Source organism: Bos mutus, chromosome 2 (genome assembly GCF_027580195.1).
Source record: "Bos mutus isolate GX-2022 chromosome 2, NWIPB_WYAK_1.1, whole genome shotgun sequence".
Taxonomy (NCBI): Eukaryota; Metazoa; Chordata; class Mammalia; order Artiodactyla; family Bovidae; genus Bos; species Bos mutus.
Genome location: NC_091618.1, coordinates 41298893 through 41325156, shown reverse-complemented (window position 1 = coordinate 41325156; position 26264 = coordinate 41298893). Strand labels below are relative to the sequence as shown.

The 26264-nt window shown below is 40.0% G+C and overlaps 1 protein-coding gene across 1 annotated transcript in view; it reads right to left on the bottom strand.

Moving 5' to 3' along the window:
* CMKLR2 (chemerin chemokine-like receptor 2) overlaps positions 1-23470 on the bottom strand; it is a 53619-nt gene extending 30149 nt beyond the window's left edge. Inside the window, 1 exon segment of the mRNA XM_070387711.1 lies at positions 23148-23470. Coding sequence (XP_070243812.1) covers positions 23148-23269 — 122 coding nt within the window. The 5' untranslated portion in view covers positions 23270-23470.
* Positions 23471-26264: the final 2794 nt, after the last annotated feature.

Sequence of the window (26264 nt, the reverse complement as noted above, 5' to 3'; positions counted from 1 at the left end):
AGTATGATTCCCTGAAACTATGTTTAATAACTCATGTGACTATTAAAAAAAAAAAACCTTGCCATTTCTAAGCTCCACTTCAATGACACTTAAGAACAGTCATATTAATAGTAAGCATAGATACCTTGAGTCTAAAACAGTTTAGTTTTGCTTTCATTCAACACAAAGTTTTGAAGGTTCTAGAGAGATATTCAGAATGGTTATTCTACTGCTTCTAAAAAAGTCTAATTCCACCATACTGACCTGGAAAATGGGTCTGAAAGGCAGTGTCCAGAATATCCTTTAAAATTTACCTATCTTCTTTCACTTCAGAACTTGCTTGTTAAGCAATACCTGCACTGAACTTTATGCCAGTTACAGCACAAAGCAAATCATCTTCTCAGACAGGTTTTCCCGGCTGTGATGTGCTTAGACAGCAGTCACAGGACCTGAATTATTTCCCTAAATTGGATTGGGTAAGCCTACATTAAAGAGATACATACCTATGAACTAATGGTTTATTCCATGCCTTTTCACCATCCACGAGCAGGGGACAGATGCACCCAGAAGGTTTCCCCTCAACCCCCTTCACCTGCATTTCCATGGGATGGGCACCATTCACCAAATGTACTGAGATCAGTGCCCTTGGGTGACCTCTTCTGACCTCTGGACATGCTAAATTTCTGCCTAACACATGCTTTCTCCTTGACCATGAGCTTAATGAAAGTCAAGAAAGGGATGTAGCAGTTTAGAAAAACAGAAGGGGGAGTGAATTTGCCCTTGGCTGTTTGGATAGAATTGAGGGAGTATTTGTCCAACTCTGCTTGAGTTGTCAGAATGCACCTGGAGGTACTGTGTTCTTTCCTGGAAATTAAATTTATGAAGAATGATACACTGGAACATGTCCAGAAGAGACGGAACAGGATGAAGGGAAAGCTTAAAATGACATCATGGGAGGAGTTTTGGATGACCTGGTTCTAGCTATTTATTCTGGAAAAGAAAGAGCAGGGTAACATTTTTTTTCATGCAGAGGCAGGAAATATTTTATCTGGCCAGAGGGTAAAAGCTAAGACTATGAGGGAAAGAGACATTTTAACTCAGTATAAAGCAAAACTTTCTTAAGATTATAAATAGCTGTTAAAAGTGGCATTTAAAAAAAAAAGTGGCATTTGTTCATTTGATAGGTATTTTCTGAATATCTCCTATGTGTTCAAGGCCCCAGTGAAACAGTGCTGAAGAGTAATAAAATGAAGCCATGGAGCTTTTGGTCAAGTACAAAGCTTTGTCAGATGATGGTACAGATCTCATTCTTAAGAGATGTTTAATGAGACAACAATAAGCTGAAGGTTTTTCTGACATCAAACGTGACTGGACTTAATGTCTAAAGTTCTGCCAACCCTGAAACTCCAGATTTTGGTTACTCAAATGTTATACTTGGTACAGTTTGATGGCTCTCCTGGCTATGGATCAGGATGTACAGCTGATTCTGTGGCTTAGTCATGGTCTTCTATCTATCATGTATATATGCGGTGCTGTCTCTAAGTATTTTATTTGTTTTTTTTATTAATTTTTTCTGCTAAGTGTTTAAGATGGATAGGGTAGCATGGAGGGTAGAGAGAAAAGACTAGAACAGTTCTTTCATACGTGATGTACAATGAAGGGAAAAAAATTTCTTATATCCCATATTCACCCCCAAATATCTGGTTGTCATTTCTGTTACTTTTATTCTTTTTTCCATTATTGTTTGTGGAATGAGAGTTCTCTTCCCTTACAGATTAGTTTCAATTCTTTAATTTCTTTGAAAGTGGTTGGAGTCAGGGTGGCTTAACAGCATAGAATCATAGTCCTTGAAGTGAGATAAAATAATGGAGATAATCTACTCTAGTCCTTCCATCTTATACACAAGAAAACAGAAATTTAGCAGAATACTTTAAAACACTGAATACAAAGGACAGAAGCACCAATAACCACTCGAATTTTAGGCAGAATATTGACTTTTGGAAAAGAAAGTTTTACAAAGAATCCAATAGAGGGACTTCCCTGGTGGTCTTGTGGTTAAGACTCGGAGCTCCCAATGCAGAGGCATGGGTTCCAACCTTGGTTGGGGAGCTAAGAACCCGAATGGCATGGCCAATAAATAAATAAATAAATAGAGTAGAACTTTTAGAAATGACAAAGTTAACCTTGAAATTTAATTTAATGGATACATAAAATTGTAGTTTATACTCAGTTGAAGGGAGAATGTAAACTAGAAGACATATCTGAAGAAGTTATCCAAAATGTAGTATAGAAAGATGATGATATGCAAGATATGAAAGAAAGGCTAAAAATGAAGAATGGAAAAGATCTAATATATACCAACTCAGAGTTTCAGGACCTGGAAATTTACTTAAATGCCTAGAACCAACAAGTATCCTGGCTTTTGGTGAGAGGCTCTATGTGCGTGTTAGGAGGAGAGTGCATTTTTCAGCTCTGCCTTAGCCTTCACCTCCCTTACACAGAATCTTAAGGTCATCGAGAGGTGAGAGCTTAGAGCCTTTTCAAGTCAGTCTTGGCAATGCACAGAGCCGTGGGCATAGGCACAATCCATACATGTGTGTGGCCTTCTTGATTCAGAAGCTTCAAAAAGACCCTCTGTATGTCTCATTCCCAGTTTTTAATTTTCTAGTTAGTCTAATGTTTTCACCCAACTGGTATCCATCACCTCAGGCAGCTGCAAAGTTAAGTAACTGCCTGTAATTTTTTTTGAAAAATGCTTATGTGGAAAAAAAATTTTCATGCTGAATGAGCTCTGAGTTAAGTCAAATAAATCACCCGGCAAGTGGAATTTTCCAGGGAAAATTCCTATCCAACAGACAGGCCATACAATAATTCTCTGGGGATGAAGCTTTGAAAGAGCTTCAGCCCCTTTCTGTCCCTTCCCTTGGCTCTCAGGCTGCTGTTCTTCACCCTTCACCAGCAAGCTGTTGGTTTTTAAGAATATCATAAAGCAGGAGAGTATGAGATGGGACTAGGGAAAGTTAAAAATGCCATCGAGGGACTTCCCTAGTGGTCCAGAGGTTAAGAAACCATGCTTCAAACGCAGGGAGCGTGGTTTTGATCCCTGATTAGGGAACTAGGATCTTACCTGCTGAGTGGTGTGGCCAAAAAATTAAAAAAAAAAAAATTTTTTTAAGACAGAAAACTCGTTTCTTTCACTGAGATTGAGCTGTTTTTCCTCCTCTCCTTTCCTTCTCTTCCTTCTCTTTGACAAACACTCCCCAGATTGTTGCAAGTCTTTGGGTAATTTCCAGAGTTTTGAAAAATTTGATTCTGACCATTTTGCCAGTTTATTGCAGCTTCTGTGAAAGAGAATTTTCTGAGATCCTTACTCCACTAATTTTGCTCATGTCACCTGGATAGGGAGTTTGAATTGGCATATTTTGTGTGTCTGGAAACCATTTGACTGAAACAGCATGGTGTTCTTTTAAAAATTCAGCTTATGAAATCAAAGAAGAGGAATAACCACTTAATAAATCTCTATGGGAAAACATATATTTTCCCACCATTTCCTTCTCTTTCCTAAACTTGCTTTAGTCCTAGAGACTATAAAAATGAATGAATAAATAAATGAATTAATGAAATTTGTGACTCCCACAGTACAGGAACTATACAGTCCAGTACAGGAGCCTAAACATAATAGGCACTCAAAGAATGGTGCTGAACCAAAATAGATTAGCTCAAAATAGGCAAAATGACCTGCTGTCTATTATATTTTATCCTACTCATAACATTAAATATTTAGTTTTATATTTAGGTTTCCCACTTCGTTTAGTTTTTATGGGATATATCTTAGTTTGGGTAAAAATATAGGTTTAACAGTAAATTCTTTCTGTTAAAAATAGAAGAAAGGAGAAAAGAAGGAGGAGACAGAAAAGTATTCTTGTTAGCTGCCAAGATGGCGGCAGTGACAAATTTTGCAAGTATTCTGACAAACACCTAGCAGAAATAAACTTATTTTCCATCAGAAAATTCATAACTAGTTCAACTGAAGGACATTAGGTAAAAAAACCTGTTTGGAAATAATCTGAAAACATTCTTGTGTCTCATGCCTTTCTTAATCTGTTATAATGAATGAGTCATAATATTTTAAGAGGATAAGAGCTGTTCATAATGAGTGCTAAGTTGAAAGGACTAAAAAGCTTTAGCAATATGATCATGAAACAACATAATATGATAGGTGAGATAATGAGTCTTTCATTTCCTTTTTTAAAAAATTACAGAAATACTAAGTGGCTTTTTATTTTCCTTTACTTTTTGTTAGAGAAGATGTGAAAGTTAAATAGAATCTAGTTATGTTTCCACATACAAACACACTAGTGCACAAATATTGACTAAATTTTGTAAAAATGTAATAAAAATAGTATGAAACCATTTTATCTCTTTACTTCTCTTTGACTCCCCTTAATTAATTATGGATATAAAAGTAGGCCTTCAATTACAATTCTAAAGATTGTTATTGTTCAGTCACTCAGTCGTGTCTGACTGTTTGGGACCCCATGAAGGGGGTCTGAAAGGAGTATGTCAACGTTGTATATTGTCAACCTGCTTATTTAACTTATATGCAGAGTACATCATGTGAAATGCCAGGCTGGATGAAGCACAAGCTGGAATCAAGATTGTCAGGAGAAATATCAATAACCTCAGATAAGCAGATGATACCACCCTTATGGCAGAAAGCAAAGAAGAAATAAAGAGCCTCTTGATGAAAGTGAAGGAGGAAAGTGAAAAAGCTGGCTTAAAACTCACTCAACATTAAACAAAAACTAAGACCATGGCATCTGGTCCCATCACTTCATGGAAAACAGATGGGGAAACAATGGAAACAGTGAGAGACTTTATTTTGGGGGGCTCCAAAATCACTGCTGATGGTGACTGCAGCCATGAAATTAAAAACGCTCCTAGGAAGAAAAGCTGCGACCAACCTAGACAGCATATGTCTAGTAATGTCTTTTTAAAGCAGAGACATTACTTTCCCAACAAAGGTCCATCTAGTCAAAGCTATGGTTTTTTCAGTACTCATGTAAGAATGTGAGAGTTGGACTATAAAGAAAGCTGAGTGCCAAAGAATTGATGCTTTTGAACCGGGGTGTTGGGGAAGACTCTTGAGAGTCCCTTGGACAACAAGGAGATCCAACCAGTCCATCCTAAGGGAAATCGGACCTGAATATTCATTGGAAGGACTGATGCTGAAGGTGAAGCTCCAATACTTTGGTCACCTGATGGGAAGAACTGATTCATTAGAAAAGACCCTGATGCTGGGAAAGACTGAAGGCAGGAGGAGAAGGGGACGACAGAGGATGAGATGGTTGGATGGCATCACCGACTCAATGGACATGGGTTTGGGTGAACTCCAGGAGTTGGTAATGGACAGGGAGGCCTGGTGTGCTGCGGTTCATGGCGTCGCAAAGAGTTGGACATGACTGAGCAACTGAACTGAGCTGGACTGCAGCATGCCAGGCTTACCTGTCCTTCACCAACAAAGGCAGTTTACATCTTTAAAAATTATTTCATCTGTATTAATACTTAAAATCATCTAAGAAAAAGCAACATCCTCAGTTCTTGCAACATTAAGTCTTATGACTTTCAAATTTGAAAAAAAAAAATAGCAAGGTTCTTCAAGACATCAGACCCCGTCTCCTTAGAAAGGCTTTGTCATGGAAAAAGAGTGATTATTCTAGTTAAAAAGAGAAAAGGGAGTTTAATATGATTAGGGATTTAATATGATTGATTAGATACTGATTTTAAAAAGCTATAAAAGATATTTTGAGAATAATAGGGGGAATTTTAATATGAATTGAATATCATTAAGTTATCTTATTCATTTTCTTAGGTATGTTAATAATATTGTTTTGTAGGACAATCTTCTTTATTCTAGGTAAATGCTGAAGTTTTTAGGGCTGAAGTCTACAATCTAACTTTCAAAAGATTCAGAAAAGCGCTAGGATAATGGAAAAGAATGTTAAAAAATGTATATATAACTGGGTCATTTTGCTGTATAGCAGAAATTATTGTAACTCAACCTTGTAAATCAACCATGTGCATGCATGTGTGCTAAGTCACTTCAGTTGTGTCTGATTCTTTGTGATACTATGGATCATAGCCCATTCCAATAAAAAAGAAAATATACATATATATGTATACACATACATAGCAGTCATCCAGATAGAAGTGAAAAAATCTGATTTTAATCGTGAAATGTGGTGAATGGAAATGCATTCTCCAGATCCCTCTATAAGGACAAACTTGTTGTCCTCACTCCTGGAAGAGCTGTCAAGAGAGTGCCCCCATCTGTAAATAACAGCCCTTCAGAGACTTCTGCTACTACATAGAGGCCCTTCTAGAGTAGCCAACTGCCAACAATGATTAAGACGGAAGTAGGAAGGCCTGGTCACCTTGGACCAGTGAAGGGTAATTCTGATACGTCCATTTTAGCTTCAGAGGTCCATTGAGAGTCAAATATGGTTGTCAGTTCTCCCTTACAGCTTAATCTCTCCTCTGCCTGGTTGTGCTGTCCCCCATGCCCACCCCCTCACCTCCCATTCCACATGCAGATGTTGATTCTAAGGGCATAAACTAGTAAACATCTGACCATTAAACTCTGTCTTAAACTAGAAGAAGACCACTAAAATTTTCTTCTAGCAGAACTGAATCTGAAACGCAAGATGGGTATCAGACGAACTCCAAACGAAGAACATTTTTTTTTAAGTTCTGTTTTCGTTAAAAATGCCAGTGTCATCACAGTCAAAAAAGGCTGTGTAAATGTTCTGGATTAAAACAGATTAGAGAAACATGACAATTTTAATGAGATATGTGATGCTGGCATGCCTCTTGTACTGGAAGAAAATAAAAAGCCAGAAAGAACATTGCTAGATCAATTGACAAAATTAGAATATGGATTATAGATTAGAGTTAACAAAGGATTGCATCAAAACTATCACACATAGAATGGACAAACAACAAGGTCCTACTGTAGAGCACAGAGAACTATATTCAATATCCTGTGATAAATCATAATGGAAAATATATCAAAAAGAATGCACATATATGTATAACTGAATCACTTTGCTGTATACCAGAAACTAACACATTATAAATCAACTGTGTGTGTGTGTACGCTCAGTCACCCACTCCAGTCCGACTCTGTGCTACACCCTGAACTATAGACCACCAGACTCCTCTGTCCATGGAATTTTCCAGGCAAGAATACTGGAGCAGGTTGCCATTTCTTTCTCCAGGGGATCTTCCGGACCCAGGGATCCAACCTGCATCTCTGGCACCTCCTGCACTGGCAGGTGGATTCTTTACCATTGTGCCAAAAATACAGGATCAATTTTAAATTTACTGTAATTGGTAAATATACAGTGGTTATGTAGGAGAATGTCCTTGTTTTTAAGAAATAGGCACTGAAAAATATATGGGAAAGGGGATATAATGTATGCAACTTCCTTTCAAGCAATTCAGAAAAACAGCATATACACATACATGCTGCTAAATCGCTTCAGTTGTGTCCAACTCTGTGCGACCCCATAGACGGCAGCCCACCAGGCCCCGCCGTCCCTGTGATTCTCCAGGCAAGAACACTGGAGTGGGTTGCCATTTCCTTCTCCAGTGCATGAAAGTGAAAAGTGAAAGTGAAGTCGCTCAGTCGTGTCCGACTCTTAGCGACCCCATGGACTTCAGCCTACCAGGCTCTTCCATCCATGGGATTTTCCAGGCAAGAGTACTGGAGTGGGGTGCCATTGCCTTCTCCATACACAAACATACAGTATAGTAAAAGCAAACGCGGCAGGGAAGGGCCAGTGGTTAGGACTCTGTGCTCTCACTGACCAGGGCCTGTGGTTGATCCTTGGCTCCTCTGTCCATGGGATCCTCCAGGCAAGAATACTAGATTAGGTTGCCATTCCCTTCTCCAGGGGATTTTCCCGACCTAGGTATTGAACCCCTATCTCTTATGTCTCCTGCATTGGCAGGCGGGTTCTTCATCACTAGCGCCTCCTGGGAATTTCAGTATAGATGAATAGTTCTATTACACATCAGCTCCTATCATTATGGCCAACAAAGAACTTCGTTTTACTGTTTTTGCTTACTTTTTCTTTCTTACTGTAAATTGAGAGACTCGGAATTCTGTGATTATTTCAACAGCCAAGTAGTTAATCTGGGTGAAGCTGAGTTGAGAAGCAGTTTGAGGTAGTGCTTCTGGGTTCCTGGAGGGGGCAGCAGAGAGCCTTTTGAATGCAAACCTATTAGGGTGCTCAGGTAGAGGGTGACCTTGAGGAAAAAAGGGCAATGGCAACTAAGGGCTTAGGAGGAGAGGACCCACCACCACACAATTTCGAGCTGACTTGAAACTAGGAAAACCAATGCTCCACACAGGAAGCTATATGAAGCCAACACATCAAAGCATGTATAGTTTATTTATTAACAAATGGTCAAAACTCAACGAGACCAGAAATGAATAACGCTGCAGGAAACTGAACAGTCAGGAATCAGAATGCAGAAATCAGGACTGGAGCAAGAACCAAGAGGAAACTAAACAGATGTGGAAAAAGGGCGCAGCTGCCGGGGGGATCCGTTTTGTCCTATTTGGATGTTTCCCCACCTGGGCCTGGGCGGAAGTGTTAACCATGAAACAAACGCTTTCTCAGGATCATGACTTCCTTGCAGACCACTGGGGCTGATAGCGCTGGTGGCTAACAGGGGCTAAAGTGTCCCCCAGAGGCATACACTGCGGTTGTTTCAGGGCACGCTTTATAGTCTGCTCTTCTAGCCTTACTATTTCTACTTCCAGTTTAGAAACAGAGAACGTCAAGTGAAGTATCACTGCTGCTGCTGCTGCTAAGTCGCTCAGTCGTGTCCGACTCTGCGAGCCCAGAGACTGCAGCCCACCAGGCTCTGCCGTCCCTGGGATTCTCCAGGCAAGAACACTGGAGTGGGAGACTTTAATTTTTCCTGTCCAGCATCCACCTTCTCATTTTCAAATCTAAAAAGCTGCTTGCTCCCTAGGCAACTTTTATCCAAAATAATTTGTTTAAATTTGTAATTAGTTATTTTACATGGAGTAACCTAAAAATGGCAGCCCACTCCAGTATTCTCGCCTGGAGAATCCCATGGACAGAGGAGCCTGGCGGGCTACAGTCCATGGGGTCGCAAGAGTTGGACACAACTTAGTAACCAAAACCACCAACCTAAAATTATCCTTTTAAATAAGATCAGCAAATTATCTAAAGTGTTTTCAAAGTGATATCTTATACTGCTCAAAAAGGACCATAATCCTCAACTTCTTGACATACTGAGGTGGAACATTGGAGATAAAATCAGTAAGTACAAGTGGTCTTAATACAGAGGTACACTGTCAGACACGATTTATGATATATAGACATCCTGAAAAATATGATTTATGGTGGAGCTCTATTTCAGGTTTTCTCTGCTTGTGATTGTCTTTCGTGTATTTTACAATCATGAAAGTTACAGACAACTTTTCAAAATGCAAATAATCTCCTCCAGAGAAATACAAATGAATTGTGTCTAGTGAGATGCAATCAATTATTGTCCTATAAATATTGACCAGTTTTGCAACTGTTTATAAATCCATTTCAACAGTCCTGATGGTCTATACTATACATGTGTGAGACTTTGAATTCTCCTTTTAACCCATTTAACTGATTGTATCATTAATTAATGAGTTAAGTAAAGCCTTTGAAACAGGTTAACTTTATATTTGTATGTGGGTCATGATTTACCTGTTTTAAAAAATAAAATCAGGTCTTTTAATAGGTCTTTCTTCCAACAGTATTAGTCTAACCTTGGGAGGGCAAATGGAAGTAGGAAGAGAGAGGTAGGGATGTGGTAAGGTGTTTTAAAAAGTGTCTATAAAGTTTCTTTCTGGCCATGAATTTCCAAAATCTAAATTTACCTTCTACTCCTAGGGTAACGATACCACTAAACATTAGGACAGGGGGACACATTTAGAGGAAGGGAACATTAGGGCTCATTTAGAGGAAGGGGTGAGGTGGGGGCGAGGGCTTGGTTGAACTCCAATACCAGGCAAGCAGGGAGGGCTGAAGGAGAGAAAATCCTGATACCACCACAAGGTTGCACTGCTGAAGCAAATTCTTCCTAAATTTAGGGATCTCAAACTCTTTTCCCTTCACTCTTCATTCCTATCTGCTCTCTTTAAGAACGGTATGTTAAAGCCAGGCCCTTGATATGACTGTTGGAAGCTTAATACAATTGTTTTACACAGCCAGGACATTAACACAGCATTCAAGTATGTACAGCTTTCGTTTTATCTCTCTTGCTTTTTCTCTTTTTTTGCAGTCAGACTGAGGCCTCTTAATCCCTTCAGCCACTACTCAGAGAAAGGGAACCAAGCCAGTGTTCCAGCCACCTCCAAACTTCAAAATAATTGGCTAGACATGGCACTTTGCCTGGTCAGTGCTGCAGCTGGAGCACACAGGATGCCTTCCTCATCCTGAGGATACACCATTTGCCTCACCAAAGCAGGATGAAGAGAAGTCCCAGTGGCCACCCAAGAAATTTCAGTTCTATGAGATCAGCCGAGAGACCTGCCCTGCCCTAGCTATTCCCTGAGATAACTAAACCCATTAGGGTGTTTATGTAAAGCTGACTTTTACTTCTACATCCCCTTCTCCAGTCTTCCCTCCTGTCTTTCTGTCTTGTTACCCTGAGTAAACTACCTTCTTCCCTACCAGTCCCTCCGCACCATGTGCTTTGATGTAATCCAGAAACAATCAGAATTCTTTCTGGGCCACATTTTATGGTAGGTAGGAATGAAAGCCCTGGAGTCAGGCAGACCTTGGCTTCTAACTGCAGTGCCACTTTGGAGGCAGGAAATAGATGGGCTCCAGGCTAGGCATTTACAGCCAGCCTACATTTTACAATTCTAAGCAAGGATGCAGGTGGGCTCTGGCCTAGATATTTACTTCCATCTTGAAATGCAAATAACAGCTGGACTTTGCCTCCTATGGACACTTTAAGATAATGGTTATGGCAGGGACAGAGAGAGGCTAAACCCCGTTGGAATAAAAGGTCAAGAGGTCACGTATTTCCCATTCTTGGGCCAAGGGAGTCACTGCACATGTGTAGAAAGTCTCCTTAGGGGTCAAAAAGGAGGTGGCACCACCCCAGCATAGGTGATGCCAAGGTCCCTCCATAGGCCCCTGGGTTGGAATCCATCTTGGGAAAAAGTTGCACATGCATGTCGGAGAGGGTCCTAGGACAGATAGTGGGTGAGAGAAGACAGATAATTGGCCAAAGGTAAACAAAGACCCAGAACTGCCCTACGTAAATGATTTAACCACCTCTTTACCACACTTCTCCTCATCAGCCAGGATGCTCACACCCTTTCTCTCCTGGTGTGTATCTCTGTCTTGCTTCTGTCTTAATGAAACAAACTATTTCTCTGTGTCCTCTCCCACTTGGTGTGCTATATTTCTAAAAATAAACGTTGTACCTGTTTCTACAGTTTTTGCCTCCTTGAGAAATGCACTTTTCAATGGGGGCAAGGGCCAGGGGAATTTTGCTTGTAGCCTCTAGCCCCTGGTGAACTAGTGGCTGGGATTCCTGATTTTCATCCCAGGTCCAGTTCCTGGGCAGAGAACTAAGATCTGAATTCTCGCTGCCACCCACTGCTATCTGTCTCTCACCTGTGTGGCCTTGGAAAGTCAGTCAAAAGCTCTAAGCAGCAATTTCTCCATCTGTAAAAATAGGGATAATATAACATCTATTGTATTAGGGAGTTGTGAGGAGAAAAACTTGGCAATGGAGTGAAGCTCAGTGTCGGATACATAGCCTTCTATTACTTCTGTCTCCAGTCTTCTCTCTGTTAATAGCGTACTTCTATTTCCTATTTTGTTATTGTAGGTACTACTTTACATTTCCCCCCTCAATCCAACATAGATACTGATGACGTTCCACTGCTAGCCCCAAATAATGGCACCGTGGCATATGCAATAGTTTAAGCTGAAGGAGTATGAGAAACAACAGGTGCAAGAAGGATTTCTGACCCTCCCCTGAGTCAGGCATGAGATCCTCAAGTGAAAGGTGCCCTCCTTATGCCCTAGGGAAAGGAACATCTTTATCTCCAAAGAAGGAAGGATGCTGAGTGGAATCTGAATGAAGAGCCTTGCTAAGTTTTCCCCAATTTACCACTCTTAGTTCACATTCATTTTGTTCTATGACATTTCTCAATGACTCTTCACTTTTCATCAAACCTAGTATGCATAAAAACACTCAAACTTAACTATTTCCTTAGGTCTTCATTTCCTTATGAAGGCTCTTATGTAAAGGCTCTTATTTAAACTTATATTTAAAAATCTGAATGCTTTCCTCCTATTAACTTGTATTTTTTATAGGTGCTCCAGCTGAGAATCTAGAAGAAGAGGAAGAAGGATGTTTTTCTTTTTTCCTCCTCTACATCAGCAAAATCAATAACAGTGGTCACAGGTACCATATTTTTTATTACAAACATCTGCTTCTGCTTCATTGACTTCGCTAAAGCCTTTGATTGTGAGGATCACAACAAACTGTGGAAAATTATTAAAGAGATGGGAATACCAGACCACCTGACCTGCCCCCCTGAGATATCTGTATGCAGGCTAAGAAGCAACAGTTAGAGCCAGACGTGGAACAACAGACTGGTTCCAAATCGGGAAAGGAGTAGGTCAAGGCTGTATACTGTCACCCTGCTTATCTAACTTATATGCAGAGTACATCATGTGAAATGCCAGGCTGGATGAAGCACAAGGGGGAATCAAGACTGCCAGAAGAAATATCAATAACCTCAGATAAGCAGATGATACCACCCTTATGGCAGAAAGCGAAGTGGAACTAAAGAGCCTCTTAATGAAAGTGAAAGGGAGTGAAAAAGCTGGCTTACAACTCAATATTTGAAAAACGAAGATCATGGCACCCAGACCCATCACTTCATGGCAAATAGATGGGGAAACATTGGAAGCAGCAACAGACTTTATTTTGGGGGGGTGCTCCAAAATCACTGCTGATGGTGACTGCAGCCATGAACTTAAAAGATGCTTGCTCCTTGGAAGAAAAGCTATGACCAACCTAGACAGCATATTAAAAAGCAGAGACATTACTTTCCCAACAAAGGTCCGTCTAGTCAAAGCTATGATTTTTTCAGTAGTCATGTATGGATGTGAGAGTTGGGCCATAAAGAAAGCTGAGCACTGAAGAATTGATGCTTTCAAACTGTGGTACTGGAGAAAACTCTTGAGAGTCCCTTCGACTACAGGGAGGTCAAACCAGTCAATCTTAAAGGAAATCAGTCCTGATTATTCATTGGAAAGACTGATGCTGAAGCTGAAGCTCCAATACTTTGGCCACCTTATGAGAAGAACTGACTCATTGGAAAAGACCCTGATTCTGGGAAAGTTTGAAGGCAGGAGAAGGGGATGACAGAGGAGGAGATGGTTGGATGGCATCACTGACTCAATGGACATGAATTTGAGCAAGTTCTGGGAATTAGTGATGGACAGGGAAGGCTGGTGTGCTACAGTCCAAGGGGGCCACCAAGAGTCAGACATGACTGAACCACTGAACTGAACTGAACTAAATTTTAGTTTCTTCATCTGTGATCTGGGGAGGAACACCATCAGCAAACCACTCTAGGGTTGTTGTAAGAATTACACAGGATAATGTATATAAGTGCCTAGCACAGTGCCTGGATCATAGTAAGAGCTCAGGAAATATGCAATATCATTTTTATATCTTACTTTATTAGTGCTTTTTTATTAGGGTGTACTATGAAATAATTCACAAAACTAACATATGGTTTTGTTGAAAGGTAGCACATTCTTGGGCTTCCAGCTAGTTTAATGATCACTGGTTCTAATCAGAGAGCCCATTTGATGATATTATTTGTAATTAGTTTAGATAACATTCTGGATTTGTGCTTCATCCTGAAAGAAAACATTAGTTGAAAGATACCACGGGAGCAACAAAATAATGGTTTCTTGCTGGGACAGTAAAGCTACATTACACTCATTCCTTCCTTTCCAAAGGGGAACATTTTGATCCTGTGATAATATTCCATTTAAAGGAGTTTATTTATTTTATGTCAAATGATTTATGTAGATCGAGTTCATTCCTTGTGATAAAGATGGGAATGAAGTAAACTGGGCTTCTTGCTGAAATCTCTGTGACTTGCTGCGATCCAACTGGTTAGAAAATACATCAACTGTCTGACTAAGCAAAAATAAAAAAAGCCCTACAAAAAAACAAAAAAAATGAGCTTTTCCAAAGAAATCCTGTTTGGGCACTCTCTTACGTTTGATGAATGAGTTATTTACTGACTGCTTGAGAAAAGTGTAAAAAGGAAGAAGTCGTCTTTTTAGAAAATTATTGAAGTGTACTCAGTACAAATTCCATTTGACAAGGTTTGAAAATAGACCTAGTTTTTAACAAATCAAGCTTTTGTTTAATTAAGACTGAAATAAATGAGTGTGAATATTCTTATAAATAATCTAATAGAAAGTTAAAATGAAGAGATACTCTTCACAATCATTTCCTCCACCTGCTCCTATGTTCTGGGGGATAGAATACATTTGTAAGGAGATATGAAAATACACTTTTAAATAGTGTTTGGTATATTATGATCCCTCCTAAGAGATAAACCGTGTTAGGCATGTTCTGAAGTTCCTCCTTCCCTATTCAATCTCTTAGAAATCAAAAAGCAAACCAAGGAGAAATGCCTCCTTATACCATCCCAGAGCAAGGCACCTCTCCCAAACAAGGAAGAATTTAGTCATTTTACTATCTTCAAAATTTTCCGTCTTCTTGGTTACTCAATGTAAACAACTAAATTAAATATACATTTTGTGTCTGAGTGTGTTGATAATGATAGAATTACCCTAGAGGTGAATGGTCTTATTTTGAATAATTAATGAAATAAAAGCCCATATGAGGCAGAATGACAATCAAAAGAAGAGTCACATTTAGTATTATCTATACATTTGAGTCGGAGAAGGCAATGGCACCCCACTCCAGCACTTTTGCCTGGAAAATCCCATGGACGGAGGAGCCTGGTAGGCTGCAGTCCATGGGATTGCTGGAGTCGGACACGACTGAGCGATTTCACTTTCACTTTTCACTTTCATGCATTGGAGAAGGAAATAGCAACCCACTCCAGTGTTCTTGCCTGGAGAATCCCAGGGACAGGGAAGCCTGGTGGGCTGCCGTCTATGGGGTCACATAGAGTCGGACACGACTGAAGCGACTTAGCAGCAGCAGCAGCAGCATACATTTGAGTAATACAATAAACAATTTCTATAGACTTAGTATTTCCCATAAAGTAACCAAACAATTGATTTGACTAAACTCATTTCCTTAACTTGCTGGTGGTTTGGAATTAAGGAGAAAATCATCAGTTCTTCTAAAGGGTAAGCTATGTTTTTAGATATTACTTTCCTAAGTGAATTCTTTCCTGATCTCCACAAGTCTATCCCTCAACCTAAATCAGGGTCCCTGCTCTACATTCTTCCTTTAGAATTTTTATATATTTGAATGTTTGTTTGATGAATCTCTCTCCTCCACCAGAGTGTTGCTTCGCTTCCCTTCATACGCCCAGATACTTCCTTCATACTCCCTTTGCTCCCCAGGTGGCGCCAGTGGTAAAGAATCTGCCTGCCCATCCAGTACACATAAGAGATGCGGGTTCGATCCCTGGATCAGGAAGATCCCGACGTAGGAAAATGGCAACCCAACCCAGTACTCTCGGAGAAGGCAATGGCACCCCACTCCAGTACTCTTGCCTGGAAAATCCCATGAACGGAGGAGCCTGGTAGGCTGCAGTCCGTGGGGTCGCTAGGAGTCAGACACGACAGAGCGACTTCACTTTCACTTTTCAGTTTCACGCATTGGAGAAGGAAATGGCAACCCACTCCAGTGTTCTTGCCTGGAGAATCCTAGGGACAGGGAGCCTGGTGGGCTGGCGTCTATGGGATGGCACAGAGTCGGACACGACTGACGCGACTTAGCAGCAGCAGCAGCAGCAGCCGCCCAGTATTCTTGCCTGAAAAATTCCATGGACAGAGGAACCTGGAGGGCTACAAAGAGTCGAACTGAGAGCACATGCACAAATATTTATTGGCTGGCAGTAAAACTATTCAGTGGGGTTTTTTAAAAAAAATATTTATTTACTTGGCTGCATTGAGTCTGTTTGCATCACCTGGGATCTTTTGTTGCAGTATGCGGGCTCAGTAGCTGTGCCACACTGGTTTAGTTGCCCTGTGGCACGTGGAATCTTAGTTTCCCAATCAGGGATGGAATCCACACCCCATGCATTGTGAGGTGCATTCTTAACCACTGGACCGCCAAGGTAGTCCCATATTTGGTGGGTTTTGAGAAAAGGCATTCACGGTCATGGGCATCTTGGCAACAACTAACATTTATATTTGCTTGAAAGGCAAAGGTGAGTTTGAGAAGGAAATTTCAGCTCTTAATTACCATCAAATCCATTAGTTTTTGTTCTCAGGTCCTCTTTCTTATTAAAGGTGTTAAAAGAATAATGATTAGAGATGTTTTAAATCTGTCCGGCCACTTAATTAGATCAGGATTCTTGAATGAAAACAAGTCCCACTTACAGGGAAAGATGATGAGATTTTTCTCTAAACTATTATCAGAAAATAAATAAATAAATAAATAAACTATTATCAGGAGCAAATTACATCCAATAATGTATGGCTTATAATTAAGAACAGTCTACCTAACTACATTCAAAATGAAGCAAACGAAGCATACGACATTATACGACAGGACCTAATTATACGACACCATTTAACACACTATAGTAATAGGGTAACATCTCCTGAGTACTTGTTATGTGTACTACAACACTAAGCAACTGCATTTTCACATTTCATTCTCACAACAACCCTGTGAAGTACTATTATTATTTCTATGAGGATAAGGAAGGTTGGGCAATTAACAAAAGTGGTGAAGCCCAGACAAGACTTCTGGGTCTGACTTCAGGGACTTCCTTCTTAATCCTTGTACACATGCTCTCTGTAGTAACCACCTGTTGGTGTGTTTATCTCCCTTGCTAAATGTTGAAAGTCTCAAGGGCAAGGTGATAAAGATAAAGACAAAGCTTTACTCTTTTGTGTGTCTCAAATACAGAACAGAGAGTGCAGGAAACATAGTAGGTACTCAATAAAAGTTTAGTGAATGAAGGAGGAAGTGTTTTCTCCATTCTCAAAACTATAGTATGTTGAGTATAGTTTTAGTGTTAGACATAGTTAACTATATAATGTGTATAAATAAAATATACAAACCAAACAAATATTTATGCAATAAAATAAATAATATAGATATATCTTTCTATTTTATTAAATTAATAATCCATATTTTATGTTTAAGCATATGACATTGCCATTTTATTAGGTCAAAAATCATCAAGGACAAATAACAGCACTTTTAAATGGTACCTCATTAAAAAAAATCCATGTCAACTCTTTAGTTACACAATAAGCGGAATGCACCATTACCATATGTTTTCCACTGAAACAGAGGTTTATCATTAACTGCCAAAGAGAAAGATTTATGAAAATTAAGGATGTCATATCTATAAGCACTTTCTACTAGGTCTAGTGATCTAATTTCACATACAAATTATATTTCATGCCCTTAGGTCCTTATGAAAATTCAACCCAGCACATATTATTAGACTTGACTTGGATTCTCTCTTTTCTGAGCTGCCAGGTTGCATAGTCCATGCAAAAGTCCTTCTTCATAAAGCCCTATCCTTCTAGTATTAACTCTGCCTTTATCCCAAGCCCTGATGCATCCCCTGCTGCTGCTGCTGTTAAGTCACTTCAGTCATGTCTGACTCTGTGGGACCCCATAGACGGCAGCCCACCAGGCCCCGCCGTCCCTGGGACTCTCCAGTCAAGAACACTAGAGTGGGTTGCCATTTCCTTCTCCAATGCATGAAAGTGAAAAGTGAAAGTGAAGTCATTCAGTCATGTCTGACTCTTCGAGATCCCATGGACTGAAGCCCACCAGGCTCCTCCATCCATGGGATTTTCCAGGCAAGAGCACTGGAGTGGGGTGCCATTGCCTTCTCCGATGCACCCCGTAGTGTTCCTCAAACACTTCAGTAATTATTCTGTTTATAACGATGACTTTTTGTTGAATGTTGGAGTCTGTTATATGCAACTGTATAAAGCATTTAAAAATGGAGGAACTGTACTGAAGTGGGTCAGAATATGCCACCCTCAAATATGCTACTTTGGCATATAGACTATTCCAAGTTAAAGTTATGTGAGAAAGAGCTGGTACAAGAAGGATACCCTGACCCTTCTTTGTCCCCAAAGCAGGAAATAACCCTCCTAAGTGAAAGGTAGCCTCCCTATATCAGGAGAGTAGAAAGCATCTTTATCACCAGAAATAGGGAATTTGGGGCCAAGAAGACGTTATAAACAAAACTTGTTACTTCTTCACTAATTTACTACTCCAAATCCAAACTTCTTTGTCCTATCGATTCTTCACGAATTTATTCTTCGTCTAAAAGGTATACAAGCTGCTTGCCTTGGTTACTGCTTTGAATTTCATATATGGACTCCCGTACACATGAAATTAGTTTTTCTCTTGTTAATCAGTTTTATTTGATTATTACACCAGCCAAACACCTTTGAAAGTAAGAAGGGAAGTTTCCACCTCTCTAACACCCAAATGATTTGGTTATTATACTAAATGATGGCCTGGGTGACCATGGACAGTTCTTAAATTTAACTTTTTTTTGTTTGTTTCTTGCATAAGAAGAAATACCAAAGTAGAACTTCAGAGAGTAACCCTTGAGGCCTTTTAAAGGTCATAGGATAAGCTTTGCTTCTTCATGATTCCTGAGAGATTATGACTTCTTTTTATTTAACTCTTTATATGCTGAACTTCATTAAATAAATTACTTTCTTGAATGTTGTCATCTAGTGGTTGCATTCTTGCCAGCAATACCAGTAAGGTCTCTCTTTTTTGGTGTTCGAAAAAAGTCCTCCTAAACCATTGCTGCTGCTGCTAAGTCATTTCAGTCGTGTCCGATTCTGTATGACCCTTTAGACGGCAGCCCAGCAGGCTCCCCTGTCCCTGGGATTCTCCAGGCAAGAACACTGGAGTGGGTTGCCATTTCCTTCTCCAATGCATGAAGGTGAAAAGTGAAAGTGAAGTCACTCAGTCGTGTCCGACTCTTAGCGACCCCATGGACTGCAGCCTACCAGGCTCCCCTGTCCCTGGGATTTTCCAGGCAAGAGTACTGGAGTGGGGTGCCATTGCCTTCTCTGTTGAGGGGTCTGAATTCTTTTTCTACTCTACTTCCTTCTTCAATTTAAACACTATACCTCAGTGAGTGAAGGTCGCTCAGTCATGTCTGACTCTTTGCAACCCCATGGACTATACAGTCATGGAATTCTCCAGGCCAGAATAATGGAGTGGGTAGCCTTTCCCTTCTCCAGGGGATCTTCCCAACCCAGGGATTGAACCCAGGTCTCCCGCATTGCAGGCAGATTCTTTACCAGCTAGCTGAGCTACCAGGGAAGCCCTAAGAATACTGGAGTGGGTAGCCTATTCCTTCTCCAGAGGATCTTCCTGACCCAGGAATCGAACCAGGGTCTCTTGCATTGTAGGCAGATTCTTTACCAGCTGAGCTACCAGGAAAGCCCAGGCTGAAGGAAGGACTGCATAATTCCTAGCAAAAAGCTTGTGCCTGATTCATGTTTACTTTTTTTCTACTGACACTATTTTCTTTAACAATGAAGAGAATTTTTCATCTTATTTGAGTATCATGGAATAATCAGTACATATTATGATAATTGAAGAATATGAAAACATAGAATCTGAATAAAAAATTTGTTTCACCAAATATTAGGTATCCACTGTGTGTGCAAGGACCCCATTATATATATCACATTGAACAATGACTTAATAAGCAGAGGTTGGAAAAAGGGTAAGAGGTGAGACTGGAGGGCTCGAAGGAACCTAGCCCATCAATTTATTTAAGACTAAAGGAAACTGAGTTCCAGGAAGTTTGCTCAGCCTCAAGTCACAAAACAAATTAGAGACAAAGCTGGGATTAAAATCTGGGGTGACAGACAATTTCAAAATAGACAGACAATTTCAAATAGCAAGTTTAACAATGCTATGCAGCCATAGATTTGGGGAATGTTTAGAAATTGTCCAATTTAAGAGGATGCTGTGTTATTTATCTGCATTTAGCTAGTTTTGCTTTTTTTCTATCTTTAAAATTTTTATACTATCAGTTTTTATTGTGGTCTTGGCTTTTGCTACTTTCATTAGAAGATTTGTGAGGCAGTAGGAGTGGGGGAAGGAAGGATTGGGAGTTTGGGATTAGTAGATGCAAACTATTACACATAGGATGAATAAAACAAGGTCTTACTTGTTCTACAGCACAGGGAACTGCATTCAATATGCTGTGATAAAACATGCTGGAAAAGAGCATGAAAAAGAATATATATATATGTGTGTGTGTATAACTGAGTCACTGCTGTACAGCAGAAATTAAACACAACGTTGGTAGTCAACTATACTTCAGAACATTTTTCAAAAGACGTCTCATGAGGCAGAAACCTTTGTTCAAGTTAATGTCACCAAAGAAACTGGATGAATTAGAATGGAAGAGCCTCCACCAGACTGAAGGGTTTAACTTTCAGATCTTCAGGTTAAAGACCTGAAGAAAAAAATAGATGGGAATTCTCAATATTATAAAATTTTAAAATTATACAAATAATGGACTATTAGAAAGTTTGGGGAAAGAGAAAGGATATATATATCACCTGAAGGGGTCCAGCATGTGCCACTGTGGCATAAAAATTATCTTGAACAGAGGGCGTGTGAGGTCCCAAAAGAACTCAGTTGTCGTAAACCCCCTCCCCAGGAGCAGCAAGGAAAGGTCGACTCTTAACCTCCATGGGCGAGAAGTCTCCACAACAGATCCAAACAATGTCACGCAAACTATCCTGCTGCCCATCTATTCTCCTAAAGGCCTGTTTATGTTTCTCAAAAGTCATTTGTTTTCCCATAAGTGCCCTTTCTCCACCTCCTCCTTCCTTATTTAGATATTTAAGAAGTCACTTGTATTCCTGTAACTGTCCTTCTTTCTCCTCCCTTCCCTTTAAGATGGTGTGAAGTGAAATCACTCAGTCATGTCCAACTCTTTGCGATACCATGGACTGTAGCCTACCAGGCTCCTCTGTTCATGAGATTTTCCAGGCTATAGTACTGGAGTGGATTACCATTTCCTTCTCCAGGGGATCTTTCCAACCCAGGGATTGAACCCGGGTCTCCCGCATTGTAGACAGACGCTTTACCGTCTGAGCCACCAGGGACCAGGCCCCAGTTCCAGCCCTCCCTTTGAGTGACATTTTTATGTGAAGTCCATCATCTGTCATTTATTAGTTTAATTCATAAGCCTTCAGAAACTGAATTTAAGAGGGTAGAGGAAAAGTTTTTCTTCCCTGATAAATCACCAGTTCACCATTAGCTTAACACAGTTGTTTTCAATTTTGTGTGTTTTTCTTCAATTCTTTCATTTCCATTTACCTTTTTACATAATCACAGTCACTGTCAGTATTATGAGCACTTGTCCATGATGCAACATATTCCTCCAAACTATTATTGCCTAATGACTTAAACATTTCACTGAAATAATATATAAGGTTAACTAGCTTTATTTTCTTAATGATTGGAGTACAATTGCTTTACAATGCTGTATTAGTTTCTGCTGAATAACAACGTGAATCGGGGGGGGGTGTGTGTGTGTGTGTGTGTGTGTGTGTGTGTGTGTAATCCCCTCCCTCCCACCCACCTCTTAAGCAGCTTTCTACTGCTGGATATTTAGATTGCTTTTAGTTTTTTTAAATTGTAAACTATTCAGAAAAAAAGTCTTTGAGCACAAGACTTTTCTTATTTCAGAATTACTTCTGTAAGTTAGCTTCAACTGCTGTAGCCTTTGAGAGGGGAATGTTGGGTTAAATAACTGTCTCTCAGGGAGACGACAGTTAGTAGTAAAGTAACACAGAAAAGGTATGACATTCTTTATAAACTAAAGAACTTAAATTTTAGGTAAAATCATAAATAATATCTGTGAAAAAACAAAAATCATTCAGTGTCTGGAAGAAGTGCAAACATGATGAGTGTTATACAAAAAGAGAAATTACTTGAACTAGGTAATTTGAGATGTCTGTTGGCTTTTTCACAAAACAAACTAGTGGATTAATTTAGCAACAAGTTGGTGGAAGCTTGGGCAAATGAGTTTGTTTGAAGGAAGAATGGCCAGCTTAAGAGAGTAACTGATGGTGAAAGTTCTATTATCAAATTTTCATTTGGTTTTCATTAGTTTTCATTTAGGGGAAAAGAATAAACTATTGACAAAGAGCAATTGGTGAACACAGTTATCTGACCACCCAGAGTTAGCCCAACCTTTTCTCCCACATACTTCCCTTCGTCCTGCGTTAGATGAGCTCAGATACCAAATCCTCTAACAGGCAATTGATAATGAGATTTCAAAAACGCAGCAGCAAAAAAGAAATGTTGGTATTGAAGAACCGAATGCTATTCATCTCAAAAAGGAGAAAACCAAGCCACGTTACAACTCAATTTAGAACTTTGTTCCTACCATGTAATCAAAAGAGGGCAAAATCAGTTTTCATCTCAGAGCACCATTTCCTCCTACTCGATTTCACTACAGTGAGCTTTCCACTAATGATGTTAGACATTTCTGAGTCATAACTGCATTTGTGAGCTGTCATTTTCTAGGTAAAAGCTGATGAAATGAAAGTTCTTCATTGCGCCTTCCCAATTCCCCCATCCCACCCCAGCAACCTAGTCCTGTTCTCTCAGTGTTTCAGATTTAATCACAGCTGTTGCAAACCCAGTTACACTTTTCCTAAACACTTTTGACAGGACCAAAAATATGAATTTGCACAGAGAGTGTTTCATAAGCTATCAGGAGTCCTTTTCCTTTTTGTTTTTTGCCAGCTGGTAGTTAGTCCAAATACTGCTTTGTAAATAAATCATCTGCAGGCATCCTCATCAGGTCAGCTGCAAACGTGTCAGTGTGAGGAAAACAAGAAAGCACTTACCAGTTAATTTTCTGTGAGGAGAGAAGCTTTTGTGATGTCTGGGTGTAACTTCCCTGCTCCAGAATGAAATGGAGAGTGGTTTTCAGAACAGCTACGTTGGACACTTTCCCCAGCCTCCTCATTCGGCTTTTATCTGGCTTTTGAAATGACACTGTAGAGGAGAATGATGTAGGGTTTCGCTTGAATGTGGTTTTTCCCTTCCTCCTCTACCCTCCATAAAAATTCATCATGTATTCCAGGAGAAAAGTAAGCAGTGAACACACTGCACAGATTAATTCTTCTGCTCAGCATGGACACATGTGTATCAGAGGTTTGTTCCCTGAAAGATCATTGCTGTTGGCTGCAGCGCCTCAAGCTGGAAACCAGCTTCCAAAGGGGGAGGCACCAATCCCTCCTTTGTTTGGATGGGCTTTGGCTTACGAATCAATTTAAAGTTCATTCCAACGTTGGCATGAAAAGAACCATAGAATCTAAGTAGAGCTCTTCAAATGTACCCAGGGCTCATTAGGAAAGAGATTTTATTTCCTGGGTTTCAGTGGGAGGAATCAGAATCACACAATAGTTAAGTATGAATTAATATTTTAATTTTTATTTCTTTATTGAGGTGGGTTGAGAGAGAGTTTTCCAGGTTTTGGAGAAATTAAAGATCCGATTCTTATCTCTCATTTCATCTGTGATGAGGGCAGATGAGGGCAAGTCTGTGTACCTGAAGGACTCAGAGAATGAGAAGTGTGGAGGCTGATACTTCACACTAGGAAGCCAGCCCTGATGCAATTAGCTTGTCCATCTGTAGAGCTAACTCGATTTTCTTTAAGGTCAAACATCAGCTTGTCCATGTGAACATTACTAGGTCTTAAAACATTAGCCAAGCTAATTGAACACTGTGAGGTGTGACAGGCCAGAAAACACAATTTGTGTCTGATTGCTGTGAGTTCTGAGGGCTTAGGAGAATGGGTCACCCTGAAAGGTGCCTTGTTGAAGACTAAGAATTATTTTGAGAGTTTTATTTTAAGGAACTTCAAGCTCAGGAAAAGCTCCGAAAACTGAGTAGAAGTTAACCATTTGTAAGGGAAATCTTACATTTGTAAAGGAAATTTACATTAGAAAGGGGGCCAGTATCAGGAAGACAGTGATTCCTTTTTCTTTTGAGACTAAACTTCTGGACCTAGCCACCTCAGTTTACCAAACAATTCCTGTTTTCACCAGTCTGTGAATTGCCTTCCCCCACCTTTAAGCCTCAGACCCCATCCTTTTCCTTAGTTCAGGATGGAATATTATCTTCAATCTTCTTTTCAGTGGGGTTTCTGTGTGTACATAATTAAAATTTCCCCCTGTTAATCTTTTTATTTGCAGTGGCGGATTTAGCCAAGTATAATGAAAGGTTGAAGGAAAATTATTTTCCCCCTCTACAAGATGAAGTCCAGAAAATCGAAAACAATAATCCTCTGTTGGGGGGCAGGGGTTGGTGAGAGTGGGGTGGGGGCAGACTGGGATAACACTGGGGGATAGAGTGGGTATGATTTCTCAAACTACACATGTCCCTCAGCCCCCTGGGGATGTACACTCTTCCATGTTTGCCCCCAGTCCTTGATTCCACAGAAATATCACTATTAATAATCTTGGCGTATTACTTGTCAATGTTATCTGACAAGTTATCACTGAAGGAGGTGATACCTGATGGAGGTGATATCCATTCACTAATTCCTACCCCTTGGCATCAGCTATATTCGTATTTACTGAGTTATATGTTGTCTTCCATAATCACACAAAAGCACAATTTCATCCATAAAAGACACTTTTTTAGAAGAAGCTTTTTCAGGAAGTTTTGGTTACTTTACATGGCTTTAGATATATTTTCTAGTAGTGGAGTGTGAAGCATCAGGTAGCAAAAAAGACAAAAGAAATGACATTTCACAAGCATTTACTGTGCTCCCAGCACAGTAATCACACTGAAACCCAGGAAAGGATCAGCCTTTTTAGTTTTCTGTTTTAGTTACCACCTAAAACAACAAAGTTGTGACAGATGCTTACTTAGCTTTGAAATTGGTCCCCCAAGTCAAGGATAGTAAATAAAATCTCTATCCTAATCAGCCCTATACTCTATGCTCTGTGTCTGAGGAGCTCTGCTTCAAAGTCCTAAGGCTTGCCTTATATTTGATCTTTTATTCAAAAGTAGTTAAAACTGAAGTGCTCATGTATACGAGACATTAGCTTACCTGCATTGGTTAAGCTGATGAGTCAGGTCATTGGGGATCTGTGAATTGCAGAGTTGGAGTTCTGTCCCAGGCATTCTGATTCCAAATGCCAAGCTCTTAATGTAACTGGGAAGGGTTAATTTTTGACTCCCTGCGGGATCTGTTTCTCTGACTTTAACCCTGTTTTTGCCGTTTCTATTATTATAATCAAACATAATGGCCTGCCTCAGAGAGCCCTGCCCCCTCTGCCTGACCCTTTTAAAGTGCCTTTGTTTAGCTCACAGGGAGATTATCTGACCCAGCCCACCAATGAATGACTGTAAGTAAAGGAAACTAACATATCCCCCTGCCTGAGGCTTGCCATTCTAGGAGATAATTGCCAGAGTCAAACGGTCTTTTCACTTTGTTTCCTGGCCTCCCCCCATCCCTGATCCATAAAGGAACCTGGCATCCAGGCCCCAACAAGATGGTTATTTTGAGACATTAGTCAGCCATTTTCTCAGTCAGCCTCAACACTTCGTCCCTCAGATTTATTGGCCTCTAGTGCAGTCCGGAGAGTGAGCTTGGACTCAGTAACATTAAGACACTTAGCTCTATGAGAAAAGGTGTTTCCAGAATCAAGTGACTAGGAGGAAGGGGCAGGAATAACTTCTGCCAAATAAAAGACTTTCAGGACAGTTCCGGCATTTTCTAAATCAGTGCAAGTTCTCTGAAACCTGCTGTGGTCAGGGTTTCAAGGGGTCTTTCTAGAGGGGTGGGTGTGTATAAGCAGGTCTAAAGGGCCAGCTGGGCTCAGAGGGAAGATACACAGTGCCTCTATCATACTATTTTTGAGGAATGGGATCATTCTTTAAAAATAGTTTTTCTCCACTGATACTTGAAATTTCACTCTTAGAAAATCAGTCTTTTGAAGAGAGTACGT